This window comes from Aspergillus ambiguus (assembly GCF_047715705.1).
Source record: "Aspergillus ambiguus strain CBS 117.58 unplaced genomic scaffold BDV59scaffold_6, whole genome shotgun sequence".
NCBI lineage: Eukaryota > Fungi > Ascomycota > Eurotiomycetes > Eurotiales > Aspergillaceae > Aspergillus > Aspergillus ambiguus.
In genome coordinates, this window is record NW_027395519.1 from 565,223 (window position 1) to 580,081 (window position 14,859).

Consider the following 14,859-nt stretch of genomic DNA (forward strand, 5'->3'; position numbering starts at 1 on the left):
TTGTATATACCTTGGATGATCACGTGGGACGAAATGGGACAAAAAAAAATTAATCGCTTATTTCATGGATTGCATGCATGGCTCATTATGTAGGTATCTCTATATACGATAAATAAAGACCGGACACTTAATCGGATCTCGGCCCGATCATTTCGCCAAAGTCGCCGTCGTCCTCGACCAACCTTTGACGGGGTCCGTCTCCTCCCCGGAGCCGCCGCAGTCCGGCGTCGTCTTCAACCCATCCGCCCACTTTCTCCACCCCCTCGATGTATTCCGTTCCGACACGCAAGTTCAGTCCTGCGCTGAGGGCGCGCTCGATCCGCGTCTCTCGTCCCTGCGAGACGAGCACGCGGAAGACGTGCGCCAGGAACCCGCTGAGGATGTCGACGCTCCAGTCGTCCGGGACGAGCCGCAAGACCTCGCCCACGTCGAACCACGACGCGAACCGCGCCAGGAGATCGCTGGTGCGTTCGATGCGTTCCGACGGGTCCTCGATGTGCAGGAACTCGTCCAGCAGGTAGCCAAAGAGCTCGGTCTGCAGCGGGCGCTCGGCGAACTCGGTCAAGGACCCGGTCGAGCTGGTGCTGCGCGGCCCGCCGAAGAGACAGTACCGCACGGCCGAGTCGTAGTCGCCCAGCCCATGCGTCAGCAGGCGGAGCGCTTCTCGGTGTCGCCCCTGAAGACCGTCCAGGATGACGGACTCCGAGACCAGTTCATTCTGGAAGGGTTCGATGCGAGCGAGAACAGTGGGGATGGAATATGAAAAGTTGTTCGACGGTAGTGACGAGAATTGGCTGCTGCTCCCTCCACCAAGCAGCTGCAAAAGGCGGAGGCGCGATTGCCACCAAGGTTCGGAGGGGGTGTTCTCGGTGATGAAATTCATGTACGTCGGTTTGGGAGGTCGGAGGGCACGGTAGGTCGAGTAAGACTCGGCAAGGGAGGCTCGAGCCTCCGGCGACGATCCAAGAACGGAGAGGACCGTGTCGAGATAGTATGATAGCAGATCATCCGCATACTGTGTATAGTTTTTCGAGAATACCAGATGTTCCAAGTATTCCTGAACTGCGTTCGGAGCACGCTCCTTTAGCAACGCCACAACGTCCGTGGGCTCTAGTCTGACCCTGCTTGTGCTATCGGCAAACACTTGGATACCGAGACTCGGATTGCGTTGGGCTAGCCAGGCTCCGTACTCCTCCACAAGTTGCGCATCCTTGATTTTGGCTAGGTACCTGCGCATCTGCATCTCAACCCCAGCAGCGCTGACTTCGCCGCCCGTATCTTCTTCGCCCTCGATGATTCGTCGCCATGTTTTCAGAACGTTTCCTGACATCTTTCGGCTTTGGTAGAGCCGGCTCAGAACGTAAAGTCTCTGATGACCCTCCAGAAGGGTCACTGCCCGATCAAAATTACCTTTCCAGTTATCCACCAACCTATTCAACTCAGTACGGACCGGTGACCGTTGTTCTGCTGTCGTAATTGTGTCCTGCTCCAAGAGCAGACGTAACAGCGCTGCATCCACACTGTCAAAGACATGAGTCTCGTCTGTAATGCTGCCATAGCCGCGCTTTTGCTGCCACGAAACTAAGAACCGTTTGATCATATCCGACACCTTGCCATCAAACGCACCGAATCGAGGATTTTCTAACTGGTTGATGTATATCTCGGCGATTTCCGCTAGACCTGCATGGATCCAGATGCCTTGGGGGCCCTGCAGGACCTCCTGTCGCAAGGAGGGAGCCAGTAGAAGTGCTATCCGCGGATCCAGGTTTCCGCTTATAAGCGCTCTCTCTGTGGCATCGATCACGGAAGAGTCCCTGGCTGCTGGGTCCATGGATATCAGATCTCCCAGAAGGAGCAAGCTTGCCTTTTGTTTCAGGTAATTCAGACCGAGGAACTCGGCTTCGGACTTGGGCTCAGTGCTCTGAATCAGCTCGATCGTGTCTTCGATGGCGTTTCGGTCCGACACCCTATGGTGGCCGTCGTCGATAGCCTGGGCGTTCTGCAAAGTGTCATCAAGCTTAATAGCCAGAGGGTTCCGCACGATCCGCCAGATCTGATTACCACTCCACATCAGAAGGCTGCTTTGAGTCTTGCCCAGATCGCGGGCAAATTTCGCTTCTTCAGCGTTCCGCTCCGCTTCCCATCCACCCTCTGACGTATCCCCTTTCCTAGAACCGTCCGAATCGGTGACCTCCTGGGCTTCGAACAGTTCCTTCTCTTTCTGCAGCTGCTCAATGGATGCCTGAGTCCTGGAATCGGTTGCCGGAATATGAGGGGGCAACAGAGGGGTCTTGAGGCGAACCATTCGTAGTAGCTTCCCCATCTGTTGTATTTCGAGCTTGCTCGGGCTGGTGGTATGACAAAGCCCGACATGTGGGGACTCTTCTGTGGTAGAGGGGAAATCCATCCAGTTTTTGTGATCTTCAGCTTCCGCAGGGTCAACGTCCCAAGGCTGCACTTCCAAATAATTGTACGGCTTCCCGTCTTTCTGCGTTTCTATGACTGCGAGAACAAGTTGCTCCCGGGTATCGTCAGGGGATTGCATCAAGTTGTTCTCATCACCCTTGTCAATGACAATCGACTTCGGGTATCGATGGAAGGTGATAGTACCCCGGTCCATGTCACCGTCCATGTTGACGAACAAACCAACACCGGGCTCCGATTCATCAGTTCCCCTAACCACCAAAAACTCATTTGATGTTGGCGAAAGAACATGGGGCTTTAGCTGCGCCGAGGGCTGTTTCGGCAACGGAGGGAGGGGTTTTGCATCCTCACCGGCCGAGGGCCGTGATTGTTCTTCAGGAGACTTAGCAGATGTTTTCGGAGAGGCGCTTCTGCCTCGTTCCCTCGACAGTGATCGCCGGGGAGTTCCGGAATCAGGGGAGAGCTCCGGGGTGACAGAGCTGGACCGATCCCGGGAGGATGGAGGGTTAGGTTGCAGCATTCCTGCAAGTGTATTCAGACTGGAGCTCCTGTTGTGGGAACGCTCCGCTGCTGGAGGCGATGGAGTTGAGAGCGAAGGAGACGACATTGGAGGCATGTCTTCGACTTGGCCGGATCCGAAACTTTCGTTTAGGACGGAGACGGGAAACAAGGGGATCTTCTGCTGATGTTCCACATCCAGCAACGAGTATGCGTGGGCATCCGCTGCACAAGCGATGATGCCTCTCCGCGCCGCGGCTAAACAGCTAGGGAACTCGATGTTTCGAACTTTGCGAGCCGCGTCCCCAATCCTCACCAGCATGATCCTGTTCTGAGCACCTATCATGATGACTGGATTCTCAGGTTCATCGGAATCGGTATTTTGATCAAGGCCCCCAATCCAGCGACAGTTACCGACCTTCGTGTTGTCGAAGGCCGGGCTGAGTTCCGGTAGCATGTAGAACGTAACGGTTCCATTGCAAAGGATGCAGGCTTTGTTGACCGACGGAAGGAGAATGATCTGTTGGATCCCGGGTTGTTGCGAGGAGGTAGAGGCGCTTTGTGAGAACGTGATGGGTAATCTCGAGGCGAGAATGAAGGACGGCTCACTAGAGGTGTCGGCCGGATCGGGGGGTAGGGAGACAAAATGCAAGATCTCAGCGGCCGAGGTCCCAATGTACAAGTTGTCGTCTATGAGGTAGCAATTAGCGGAAGCATGCGTGGTAGAGATGAGGGAGCTCACTCCAATACTCGACACAGGTGATGTGGACCTGGGCGTCTGGGTCGTCAGCTGTCAGAGGGATCTGATCAAACAATGAACGGAGAAGATAGGGAGAGGTCTTGGAATGGCCAACCCTACGCCTCTTGCGGGGGCTGGAGGCCTCGTCGTCGGACACCATGATGAGACCAGCTCTGGTGTAAGAAGCAGACTGCTGGTATAGAGTGTGAGAGACGTATGGAGAAGCCGGGGCTAGCCTTGCTGAGTCAGGCGGATCATCGTCCGCGGCGCATGACTAAGCAGACGCTGCTGACGCGTTCGGATCATCATCGGACCGTTCCGCAGCGAGGCCCTCCGCATCATTTCATGTTCCTATCGGCCTGTTGTTTCTTCGTTGCGGTGTCTGTTGTACGGTTCTTTATTCTGGTCGGGGGTGTTGCTCTGCTCGGGTCTTGCGTTCTGTTGATTATCGAATCTTCACATCATGGATGCCTTCGCCCTGACTGAGGGCATTGTCCCTGAGTCGAACCATCAACAAGGCCACGACAACGATAAGGATAGCACCGGCAAGCTACCAGAAGGCGCCAACAAATTCCAGCGCGCCATTGCAGCATGGAGAGGTATGCCCCTCGATGTGATTTTTTCTTCCACATGGTCCGCACGAGTCTGACACGCTGTCTTCTAAACAGGCATCGATTTGGCCAACACCATCGCCAAGTTGGATGGTACCGCCTCGGACATGGTCGCTCAACAGCGGGATTCCCTGGTCCAAAGAAAGGATCTTGCTCAGAAGACCAAGGACTTTCGGAAATTAGATGATTCTTCCAAACTGGCGGAGTACAAGGGTCTCTTGAAGGGTTGGTGTTGTGTCTCCCGTCGCTTGCGATCATGGCTGATACCTCTCGGACAGCATACCAAGGCTTCATCGATGTCCTGACGAACCAGGGAAAGTCCTCGTCCTCCGCGTTTCTCCAGCTATACTCAACGTTATCCGAGGCGCCAGACCCTTACCCCTTGCTGGAAGCATCGGTCGACTCGCTGATTCACTCCGAAGAAACTGTTCCCAAATTAACCTCCGAACGAGATCAACTCCAAGGGTCTGTCGACCGGCTCACGTCACAGCTAGAGGAAACCGAGAAGCGACTCGAGGAAGAACGGGCTGCAAGAAAGAAGCTGGAGGAGACACAGGAATCAAAGATCAAAGAGGTGGAGTCTTCCTGGTCAGCTGTGCTGTCGGAGAAGACAAATAACTGGACGGCTAAGGAGAAGAGCTTGGAAGAGAAGGTGGAGAACCAAGATCGTCTGATCAAGGATCTCAAGGCGAACTACGAAGTATCGCAACGATTAGGCCAGGACAACGAGGGCGGTGATGGCTCCCAGAACGCGGCGGCCGCGGCCGAACTAGAATTGGTGTCGGCAGACCTGGAGAAGACTAGCCTCAGACTGGCAGAAGTAGAAGCGCGGAATGAGCAAATGAGACTTGAGCTGGCTCAAGCCGTATCGCATTCGCAGCCAGAACAGGCACCGTCTGTGGAAGACGACCCCGCATATCTTCGCCTCCAGTCTGAGAACTCTTCTCTCCTGCGCAAACTGGATGCTGCGAGATTCGACCGGGATTCCGAACGCCATAAGTGGGAGTCGAAATTCTCTCAGTCGGAGAGACAGACAGTGAAGCTTACTACCGAACGTGACGAGTTGCGATCGAAACTGGAGAAGTTGGCCGACTATGAAGATATTCGTCGGGAGCTGGAGATGATCAAGGTAAGATCTCTTTCTTCCTTTCGGTAAGCTCCTCTAATGCCTGCACAGTCTATTGAGTTCTCCGCAGGAGATGACGAGGATACTGCCGATCTCAATGAGTCGGCTACGAACGGCTCTGCCACTCAGACCAAGGACGGCTCGAAGAACAACACCCTGGAGCAACTCCTCCTGGCCAGAAACAAGAAGCTCACGGATGAGCTCACCATTCTGCGGGTCTCTCACCGTGATATTCAAGGCCAGCTTGAAACCCTCCGGGCCGACCTTTCAACTACGAAAGAAGAGCTCGAGAAGTCGCAGAAGCTCTCTACCACCCTTGAGAATGATCTGCTCCGTGTGCAACAGGAAGCAGCAAATACATTCCCGTCTTCAGCAATGTCAGTTGCTGGCACCTACACTTCGAGATACCATTCATCTCGAAGGGGTGGCACATCCCCCACATCGTCTATAATCTCCGGGTTTGATCACTCAGGGGGTTCGCCCAACACGATGGATTCCATTCGGGCGGGAGAGCCCGTTGGTGGTGGCTCCGGGTTGCTGCCTATGATCCAGGCTCAACGAGATCGCTTTAAGAAGAAGAATACGGAGCTTGAAGAGGAGTTGTCGAAGCTGTACGGTACCGTCAAGTCTCTCCGACAGGAGGTGGCTTCCCTTCAGAAAGACAACCTCAGCCTATACGAGAAGACGCGCTATGTGTCCACATATAGTCGTGGACAGGGCCAGGGGGCATCTTCGTCATCTTCCGCGTATGGCAACAGACCGGGATCCACGGTGTATCCCTCTTCAGATACACCATCTGGCCTTTCTCTCGACCGATATCAATCCGCCTACGAAGCTCAGCTCTCTCCTTTTGCGGCTTTCCGTGGACGAGAGTCTGCACGTGCATATAAACGCATGAGCCTTCCCGAGCGGATCGTCTTCTCTCTAACCCGCATCATTCTGGCGAATCGAACCAGCCGCAATCTCTTCGCTGGCTATTGCTTTGCCATACACATCCTCTTGTTTGCCATGCTATACATGATGAGCACCATGGAGATTGAGAAGCATAGCAGTGCAAGCTTGGGCGCAGCTGTTGCGGGTATGAGCAATGCGGCTGGGAGTGGCAGCGGCTACAGTGGAGGACAGCAGCTACATGGTGATGATTGGCAGCAGGAAGGCTTCAACCATGCCGCATAGCTAGCTGTGCTGTATTTCTAGGCCATTTTTATGATTTTCCTTGACTATTTCCATCGGTGTTGGTTGTTAACATTTACGAATACCTTTTGTTACCCATATTCTGCACTAGATGTGCGGATTATCATTTGTGTTCATATTCGATAGGATCTTGAAATGCTACAATATCCAGGACTAATATCACTAATGCCGATGGAGAACATATGCTTAGAGGAGTCAAGCCTGGGGATTATACCCGTGACTGCATCCTAAACTATTTGCTTGCTGGCAGGGGAGTGTCTCGATAAGCTGGTGGTAGAATCTCTTCCAGTGCTGCCTTGATCTGAAGAGCCAATGTCCGCGAGTGCCACCTGTGTTGTTGCGTGAAACCTCCCATAGTCCAGATATTATCAAGGCGCAAATGGCGCTTCCACATGCCGCGGACTTCGCCCTCGCTGTCGATACCCCATGTTGCGTCCAGCCGGGCAGCAATGTCACTGGGGCCGAGCAGATTCTCCTTCTGAATTTCCTCACCACTGCTAGATGCCTCTCCACCTAGGATTTGAACAGCGGATGCACGTACGTCCTTGTCAGCAAATCCCGTGCACCATATCACAGCATCAGCACAGATGGAGCTTCCGTCTGAAAACTGCAGTCCTGTAGATGTATACGCAATGGGCTCAGCCCCAGCCTTAACGTTTGCCTTTCCTTCTTCTATTAGCTTAGTGCCTCCGACATCGATATAATGCCCACCGGCTCGCTCGAGCAGATTATGTGTCAAAGCCATATCTGGATGCCGACTATCGAGAACGGGGAAGCCAGCGGCAGCAAGCTTCTTGTAGCGATCTGGCTCTTTTTCGGCAAAATTTGCCAGCCGGTTGCGTGCGAGGTTGCCATCAACGTATGTTGGGAGCGCCATGAGGCGTGTATCTGCATCCTCAACTCCCATGTCGTAGACGCCGAGACTGCTCTTGTCGCAGACATAGTCTGCTGGGAGAAGGTAGGTCGGAGACCTGATAACCATTGTTGTGGTAAGCCCTGCGGCGTGGCAGTCTTCCAGCACGTCGAAGGCTGTGTTGGCAGAGCCGATTACCAGGACGGACTGGAAAGAGGACTGAATGAGTAGTTGAACTTCTCTGCAGATGAAGCATCCGTTACCTTAATCCCCTGTTCTTTCAGCCGATCACCATTCTGGAACTCCTGTGAGTGAATACTGATACCCTGGTATAGCTGCCTACCGGGTATCGAGGGAACCATGATCTTTTGGGATCCGAAACCACTTGCGATGACAAGATGCTTCGAGATGGCTGTATGTTGGCCCGTGGGAGTTCTGAAACCAATCTCCCACCGCTGGGCTGACGGATCATACTGCGTCGACTGGATCTGGGACGAGGTGATCATGTCAAGATTGAAGGCCTCGACGTACCGGCGTACCTGAGCAGCCAACTCATCCTTTGAGAGGAAGCGGTGCCTAAGCTCCTTGGCATATGCTGGGACCAGGTGTATGGTTACTATAGTTCTATGACTTGACGGGGATGTCTGCTTACGCATGTAGGGCAGGTCACAGGCCGAAGTTGGGATGTGAAACCGCATGCTGTCGTAGCGGAGGGCCCAGTTGTCTCCTGCGTTGGGATTCCGCTCAGCCATGACGCTCTGTACTCCTAGGGCTTTGAGACGTGCGGCAAGAGCAATTGCCCTACACAGATTAGAAGTTTCTCTTCTTTGGCGGCCGGGGGTGCAAAAGGGTCGACAACTTACGCGTTTCCTCCGCCGAGTATGAAGACATCAGTTTCAAACTGTTCAAGGTGACCCATCTGTCTTCCGGGAGTTTTAAGCAGCATTTCGTTCTCGGGATGTAGATCTAAATTATCGAGCCTGGTACTTAGGATCCAGATCTTCCATTCGATCGTCTCTTTGTTATCTTCATAGACGCTTTTGACAGGTAAGAGGGCCATAGTTCCCCTGCAGGTAGCGCCTGGTGAGACCGTTCGAAAGACAATTTCGCAGTTGATAAATTGCTACAAGCATAGAAGCAGTCAGTCTCATGCTCCCGGACACAATGTTAGTTTGCTTCTCACAAGTGTTGGTATGAGTGGGACTAGATAGGCGAAGCCATCGATTGCAAATTCTCCCTCTATTCCTCGAAGAGTTTTTGTTTCCAAAAGGGCTGCTGCTACAAATCTAGGAGAGATGAAGGTACGCAGGTGGTATGTAAGAGCCAGCTGGTCCTTCCAGTAAGCCTGGGTGGGAACGAAGCAGCTCTCGAGGGCGTGAGCATCATCGTGGGACAGAGCGGTGTTAAAGCGACCCAACACGGCCCGCGCCTGCTTGGTCGGCTCGTCTTCAGCCATGATAGCTGGATCTACCGTCTCCGGATCAATGACGGGAAGTGGATGCTTGGCCAGCATCTGGCGTAAGTCTACTCTAGGTGGGTATTCATCGGGGGTCGAGGATGGATGGTAGTCTACTAGACATAGTGAATCTTCGATCTATTAGTATATAGAGATATCTTGCTTGCGACACGGATGGAACTTACAAGAGCCCATTTCGCTAGATAGATGATTGAACACAGATATGCAGAACAGAAAATAACCAGTTGGATACTCCCGGCCCCTCATAAAGGACGGAGGTGGTGACGGAGTGGGGTTTGTGGAGATCTCATCAACACTTCTAAAGCGTGGAAAGAGGGGAAACATATTGGTCCAAGCTCTGTTTGTTGGCGATATCGGCAAGAAACTGTCCTGTCCAGAGCTAAGCAATATAAAATCCAACGCAGTAGCAGGAAACTTTCCAACGGAATAACACTGTGCAGCCACATTTTCCTGGCTTAAGGACGTGAGGTCTATAGATATGTATCCACATAGGTATAGTTCGCTAAGAGGAGGTAGTTGGAAATAAAACTCTGGATATCTGATCGTAGAGAGAATTAGCGGTATCAATAGTTCCAAATTTTGAAACTCGCGGGGAAATGAATTGAAGGCCCGAGGACGAGGACATCGCGTAGTTGTGCTTGGGTGTACCCTAGGCGTGAATCCTACCACTGGACTATCCGCGCTGTTGATGGATTCGCGTCTTCGCATATATTACTATCTTCAATATACATAGACAATGAAAACCTGGGTTCTAGAGAGCCCGAGATGCTCGACTGTCAGTCTTGATTAGGAGTGAAGAAACTGTGTAGTGTATTACTTGAGTGTTATTATATTGAGGAAAATCGACCCTTTAAGCTCCGGCTGTAATCATTAGGTCCCTCAGTTTTGAATCGATCAAGCAGGTTAGGGACTAAATTAAGATCAGCATTTTCAGGAGAAGATGGCACAGACAGAGCTTGAGGGATCTTGGTCTCCAGTGGAACTGAGGGTGCTTTATTGATCTTGAGAGCAACGTGCTTTTTCAAGCAATATCGCGTGCAAGCCAAACGGTTAAGTAGCCCCCGTAACCGAGTTTATCTACAATGTGGTATCTCCATTTTGCAGCGAGTCTCCGATCATGATGGGATGGTAGCCCTCAGGCTCATATTCTTCGTTCCCACACCACTGAACCAGTTTTACTCGATGCGCGTTGAATTTTGAGCCATTGTTGAGCTCGCGCGGCCGAAAGAGCCAAGGTTGAGTGTCAAGGCAGTCCAAAGTAGTTTAGGAAGTGATAGTGGAGCTCATGATAGAGTCACTGGCGCAACAAAAGTAATGTCGAGGCAGGCACCTAATGGAAACTGAAGAAGATGATTATTAATATCTCTATTATTCTTAGGTTAAGCTCGCTATCATACCGAAGTGGCTATGGGAGGTGAGGGTCGCTTGGCCTAAACATGTCCTTTCATCTCGTACTATATTACCCTCCCTCACGCCCCTCTCTACTGTTATCTGACGTCTTAAATTCTCACAACCAGTTATGCCGGGGCGGTGCATGCATGAAGGCCGTACTTATGATTAGTGACCAACAAACACGAGTGTAATGTGATATGCTGATCTCCTCAGCCTCGCATCCAGCCTTGTTGATCTTGAAGATTTTGTCACCCAGTCCGAAAACAAGATGTAGAGCTGCATATACTGCTAGTGGGTGACGAAGTACATACAGTGATGTGCACAATGTATACCAGTGTTGCGGCAACGATCGCCAGCTGCCTAGAGCCTTGCCCGAAAAATGATGAGACGTGGCCTTCGTCAATCTTGGGACCCAATTGGCGGCTACGTTCAGCTGTGCCCTGCTGAGCCTCGTTCCTGGATATAATATTCCTTGTCCGACATGCTCGCCTCCAGAACCAGAACACCTGCCTGCCATTCAGGACGTTCCTGACTTCGCTGATGACTCACTTTTACTTGGTAGGAAGACACTACGAGAGTTTGTCGGTCATTTATAGTATTCAAGGCGTCGTTCTGCTCCATTGCTACTCTTCGCAAGAAATCGTTCGCAGTGCTGCCGTAACGTGACTCCTCTAGATGTCATGGCGACCATTATGGAAAACGACATGATAGAGGGCTCCGCGCCTTTGGGACCCGAGGACCTCAAAAAGCTTAGTGAACTTCCCAGATATCAGATCAATCGCGAGCAGGCCAGAGTTTGGGCGCACAAGGATATCAAGTTCCTTACTTATGATGACACTGACTTGAGGGAAAACGGATATGATAGTGACGACGAGGAAGGCATGCTCAATCTCGCTATGAAAATATCCCAAGACTTACCTGCCGGAGAAGGCAGGGCCAAGGACGGAAAGGAAACGAAGCGGAAGCATTCGGAAATTGAAGAGACGCAGGCGGAGGCGTCCACCTCGCGACCGATAGGTCACGATGAGCCCAACAGCTGTCGATTCTGCTCTTTTGTTCCCGAGTTCCCACACAGTTGGAGGCCGCGCAAGTTCCGTCTCGTTCAACCGCGGATCGTCTCTGACACGGAAGGAGAGCTGCCAGGCGGAGATCACATTTGCCGTCACTACGTTGCAATATCCTACTGCTGGCCGGTCCCCCAGAAAGATGAGCATGGGAAAGCGATTTTGACCCCTGGCACATACCAGGTGCGCGAGCTCGACGGAACAGTACGACCCAACCGTTGTCTAGACGACGTTCTCGACCGGGCCGTGGATTTGGCTGTCTCTTGCGGTATCCGCTTGATATGGATAGACCAAGAGTGTCTACCCCAGCCCAACGAAGAAAGCCCCCAGGAGGACAAGGACTATCAAGAGCTTGGCCTCCAGGCCATGGACATTGTCTACAACCGTGCTACGGTAACCGCCGGACTCCTGAACGCAGAAATTACCAGCCAGAGGGAGATAGATGCCATCAACTCTTTGATGTCGTTCGGCGTTGACAAATCTGGAAGAGGCATCAGGTGGGAAGGCCCTGGGCTTGCACCACGCACTGTCGACTTCCAGCTGCTGAACCACGTCCTCAACTTTTTAGAGAAGACCAGCTCTGATCGCTGGTACACACGCTGCTGGGCTGCCCAGGAGTCACTCTCGGCGGGAAACGGCTTGATGGTTGTTCTCCGACGCGGGCCTGGCCTGTCGTATCGATCCCACTTTAAGTTCCGAGAACTATATCGGCCTCCTCCGTCCTCTCGGGATTTAAACAAGAGAATTCAGTCGAACAATGTTGCGATACCGGTGGAGGATTTTCACCGATTGATTCAAGCGGCTAAATTCTTTCTACAGCGAGACTTCACGCTTGTTGGGAGTACACTCGTGCGGTATGGGCATGAGCACATGAGTTATCTTCACGCGGAACCCATCCTTCATGCGGCGGAAGCGCTTCACCCAGCCGCTCCAAATCCAAGGACACTTGCGGAGAAGATGTTTATTGTTAGTGGGAACAGCTACGGGCCCCGCCAGACGGTCAACGCAGCCGGGGCTTTGACGCTGCTCCGCACTCGCGAATGTCGCGACGTTCAGGATCGCGTTGCCATTGTGGCAAACATGTGCGATTTTGAGCATCGCTTAGACACTCGGGCCCTTGGAAAAAATTGCAAGTCACTGCGACTAGCCATCATTGCTCTGACAGTGCTAAACGGCGACTACTCTCTATTGGCGCCCGAAGCATATGCACTTGAACGTTGCGACGAAGAAAGTAAGTAAAAGTTTAAGGAATATCGCTGGTGATGCCAGTGTGACTCCGATTTGAAAGCATGCCATCATAATGTTTGACACTAATCGGCAATTGTTAGACCATAATATGACATCTCAACCTATTATGCGGTGGCTCTGGCCACTCAATCTGGTCCCGCACCTAATCGATTACTGTCAAGTACGGGCTGGGGGGTATGTCAGCGCTTCTATCTACAACTACAACAAACCTCTAACTACCGATGGCCTCCGGCTGGGTGCGTACCTCTGGAGGGTCGATGATACGGTCGATTTTACACCAATTCAATTTGAATGGGCTGAGAGGTGGAATAGCCTCAAGTGTCTCAAAGTCGAAATGATGAATATAGAAGGGGAGACGCTTGAGGAGTTTAACGAGCGCCGGCGCCAGGTTGTAGATCACTTCTCCAGGAAAGACGTCCTACACGAACAAATTCGGAACGCGCCTAATTTGGGGCATAACCCTGTCGAAGAGCGCAGCGATGACAGTACTTTTCGACTTGTGACCTATGTCGACGCGTTTCGCATAGAAGGTAATCCTGCAGCACAACGACTCGTCGCTGATATTATTTTTGCCATTCTCCGGTATCTCTTTCATAACGCCGACTCAGAACCCCGAGCCATTGCCCTGGCAAACAGCATATGGCATTCTGTTCGTGTGGACGCCATTAGTAAAGATTCGGAAGACGAGCTCCCCGACGACATCGGGGATTGGCTGTTCTGTCACCCAGTCGTCGTTGACAATCCATACGCGCTGCTGCAGCTGGACAAGAATCGGGAGAGTAGCTTCAGTCAGTTATGGTTCATCGAGCGGATCATGCGGGATGGATGCCTCTGGGTAGGCCACATGGCCAACTCCCACGAACGGGCGGAATTCGAGAATTCTCCAGAGAGGGAACCGGCAGACCTAGAATGCTCAGGACCGAGCGACGCAAAGGGGAAGGCGCCAGCTGATCATGATGGCACTGACTCCGCTCCTGCTTCTAGTCCCAGTCACCCTGATCGGAAGCCCGAGACCATACTCAGACGCCAATTAATTCGAAAGACGCTAGCCATGCTTGTGGGAGTTTCATCTTTCAGCCAAAACGGGGATAATGGCGTTGTTTTGGACAGACGGAACATGGCTGCATTTGCTGACCTGCTTGGGCATCAGTCGGGTTCGCGTAAGAACAGAGGGCGCCTTGAGCGTGATCTTGTCTCGGCGTTCGACGTCGACGGACCTTGCCTGTTGGCCGTCCCATATAACGGCGAATGGGAAATGCTGCCGCGTCCAGGCTTCAGGGGCATGAGCATCTGCTGGGTTGTCGAAGGCGTATCGCACAAGGACAAGGAGGATCGTCGTGAGGACAACAGTGGCGGGCAGCTCGATAGTGACTCCCAGATGAAATGGCCGGTGGAGGGGAATGTCTTGGATGAGGAAGGTTGGATAAGCTCTATGGAGGCTGGTACCTCGGCCGAGCAACCTAAGTTGTCAGTCAGTGAGTCATCCTCAGTAGCGAACGCCAGCTCACAGGAAAAAAGGCGTGAGGAGAATCCAGAACCATCATACAGAGTTGTCAACAAAGTCCAAGGCCTGTGGCAGATTATGCTTGACGTGCCTATGCAGAAGTACACTTTTATCTGAGGCCAGACTATAACACCGACAGAGGCACTAGTTGGCCTGTCTCAAGCGAGTACAAATCGTTGTTAATATGGCAGAAGGCATGTTTGGAGTGTACAGAAATATTTTTCGGAATGAGATTCTTCGGGAGTGCGACAATGTTTCTATCATGTCCGTATGTCAGTGTTCCTATGCCACACCTGGTATATCTGGACAAGGTCGAGTTTCGTTTTTAATAATAAGAGTGGAAGACCATGTGTGGTCGAGCGGTTATAGGGAGATTAATGACACAGCAGTCCAACAAGGAGCTGCAATCTAAGTCTGATAATGGGAAACTAAACCAAAATAATAAGGAATATACTTAGTAACAAACACTATAACCTGCTATAATAACAATGGTACTAATAATTCAGCATACACAGGGCGTTGCATTTCCCAGCGCGTATGACCAAGTCAGTGGATTAAATGAAGTGGAGTATAATATATTGGTCTTCCAAAAATAGAGAAGATAGAAATATGTGCTCATCAGCGAGAATTCTACTGATCGGTAGAAAGATATACGGAATGTTATTATTATCATGGTAATGTTCCGAGAGTCTGCAGACTATGCCCGACTGCAGAATCTCTAAGCGCCGA

At 52.0% G+C, this 14,859-nt stretch overlaps 4 protein-coding genes across 4 annotated transcripts; 2 read left to right on the forward strand and 2 right to left on the reverse strand.

The window, feature by feature from the left end:
* Window positions 1-127: 127 nt before the first annotated feature.
* On the reverse strand, window positions 128-3,821 carry BDV59DRAFT_199759 (putative TGF beta receptor associated protein 1; the record flags this gene model as incomplete). The annotated part of the gene is made up of 2 exons (XM_073693427.1): window positions 128-3,612; window positions 3,665-3,821. 2 exons carry the CDS (start codon window positions 3,819-3,821, stop codon window positions 128-130), a joined length of 3,642 nt encoding a protein of 1,213 aa, XP_073550535.1.
* A 191-nt stretch (window positions 3,822-4,012) lies between these two features.
* BDV59DRAFT_173115 (CCAAT displacement transcription factor COY1) lies at window positions 4,013-6,954 on the forward strand. The gene is made up of 4 exons (XM_073688830.1): window positions 4,013-4,260; window positions 4,330-4,497; window positions 4,551-5,401; window positions 5,450-6,954. Exons 1-4 carry the CDS (start codon window positions 4,125-4,127, stop codon window positions 6,572-6,574), a joined length of 2,280 nt encoding a protein of 759 aa, XP_073550536.1. The 5' UTR covers window positions 4,013-4,124; the 3' UTR covers window positions 6,575-6,954.
* BDV59DRAFT_199761 (uncharacterized protein) lies at window positions 6,825-8,901 on the reverse strand (the record flags this gene model as incomplete). Its single annotated transcript, XM_073693428.1, has 5 exons — window positions 6,825-7,652; window positions 7,709-8,040; window positions 8,098-8,246; window positions 8,309-8,568; window positions 8,629-8,901. 5 exons carry the CDS (start codon window positions 8,899-8,901, stop codon window positions 6,825-6,827), a joined length of 1,842 nt encoding a protein of 613 aa, XP_073550537.1.
* A 3,389-nt stretch (window positions 8,902-12,290) lies between these two features.
* On the forward strand, window positions 12,291-14,545 carry BDV59DRAFT_144217 (uncharacterized protein). The gene is made up of 2 exons (XM_073687232.1): window positions 12,291-14,093; window positions 14,145-14,545. The coding sequence occupies exons 1-2, from the start codon at window positions 12,679-12,681 to the stop codon at window positions 14,245-14,247; spliced, it is 1,518 nt and encodes a 505-aa protein (XP_073550538.1). The 5' UTR covers window positions 12,291-12,678; the 3' UTR covers window positions 14,248-14,545.
* Window positions 14,546-14,859: the final 314 nt, after the last annotated feature.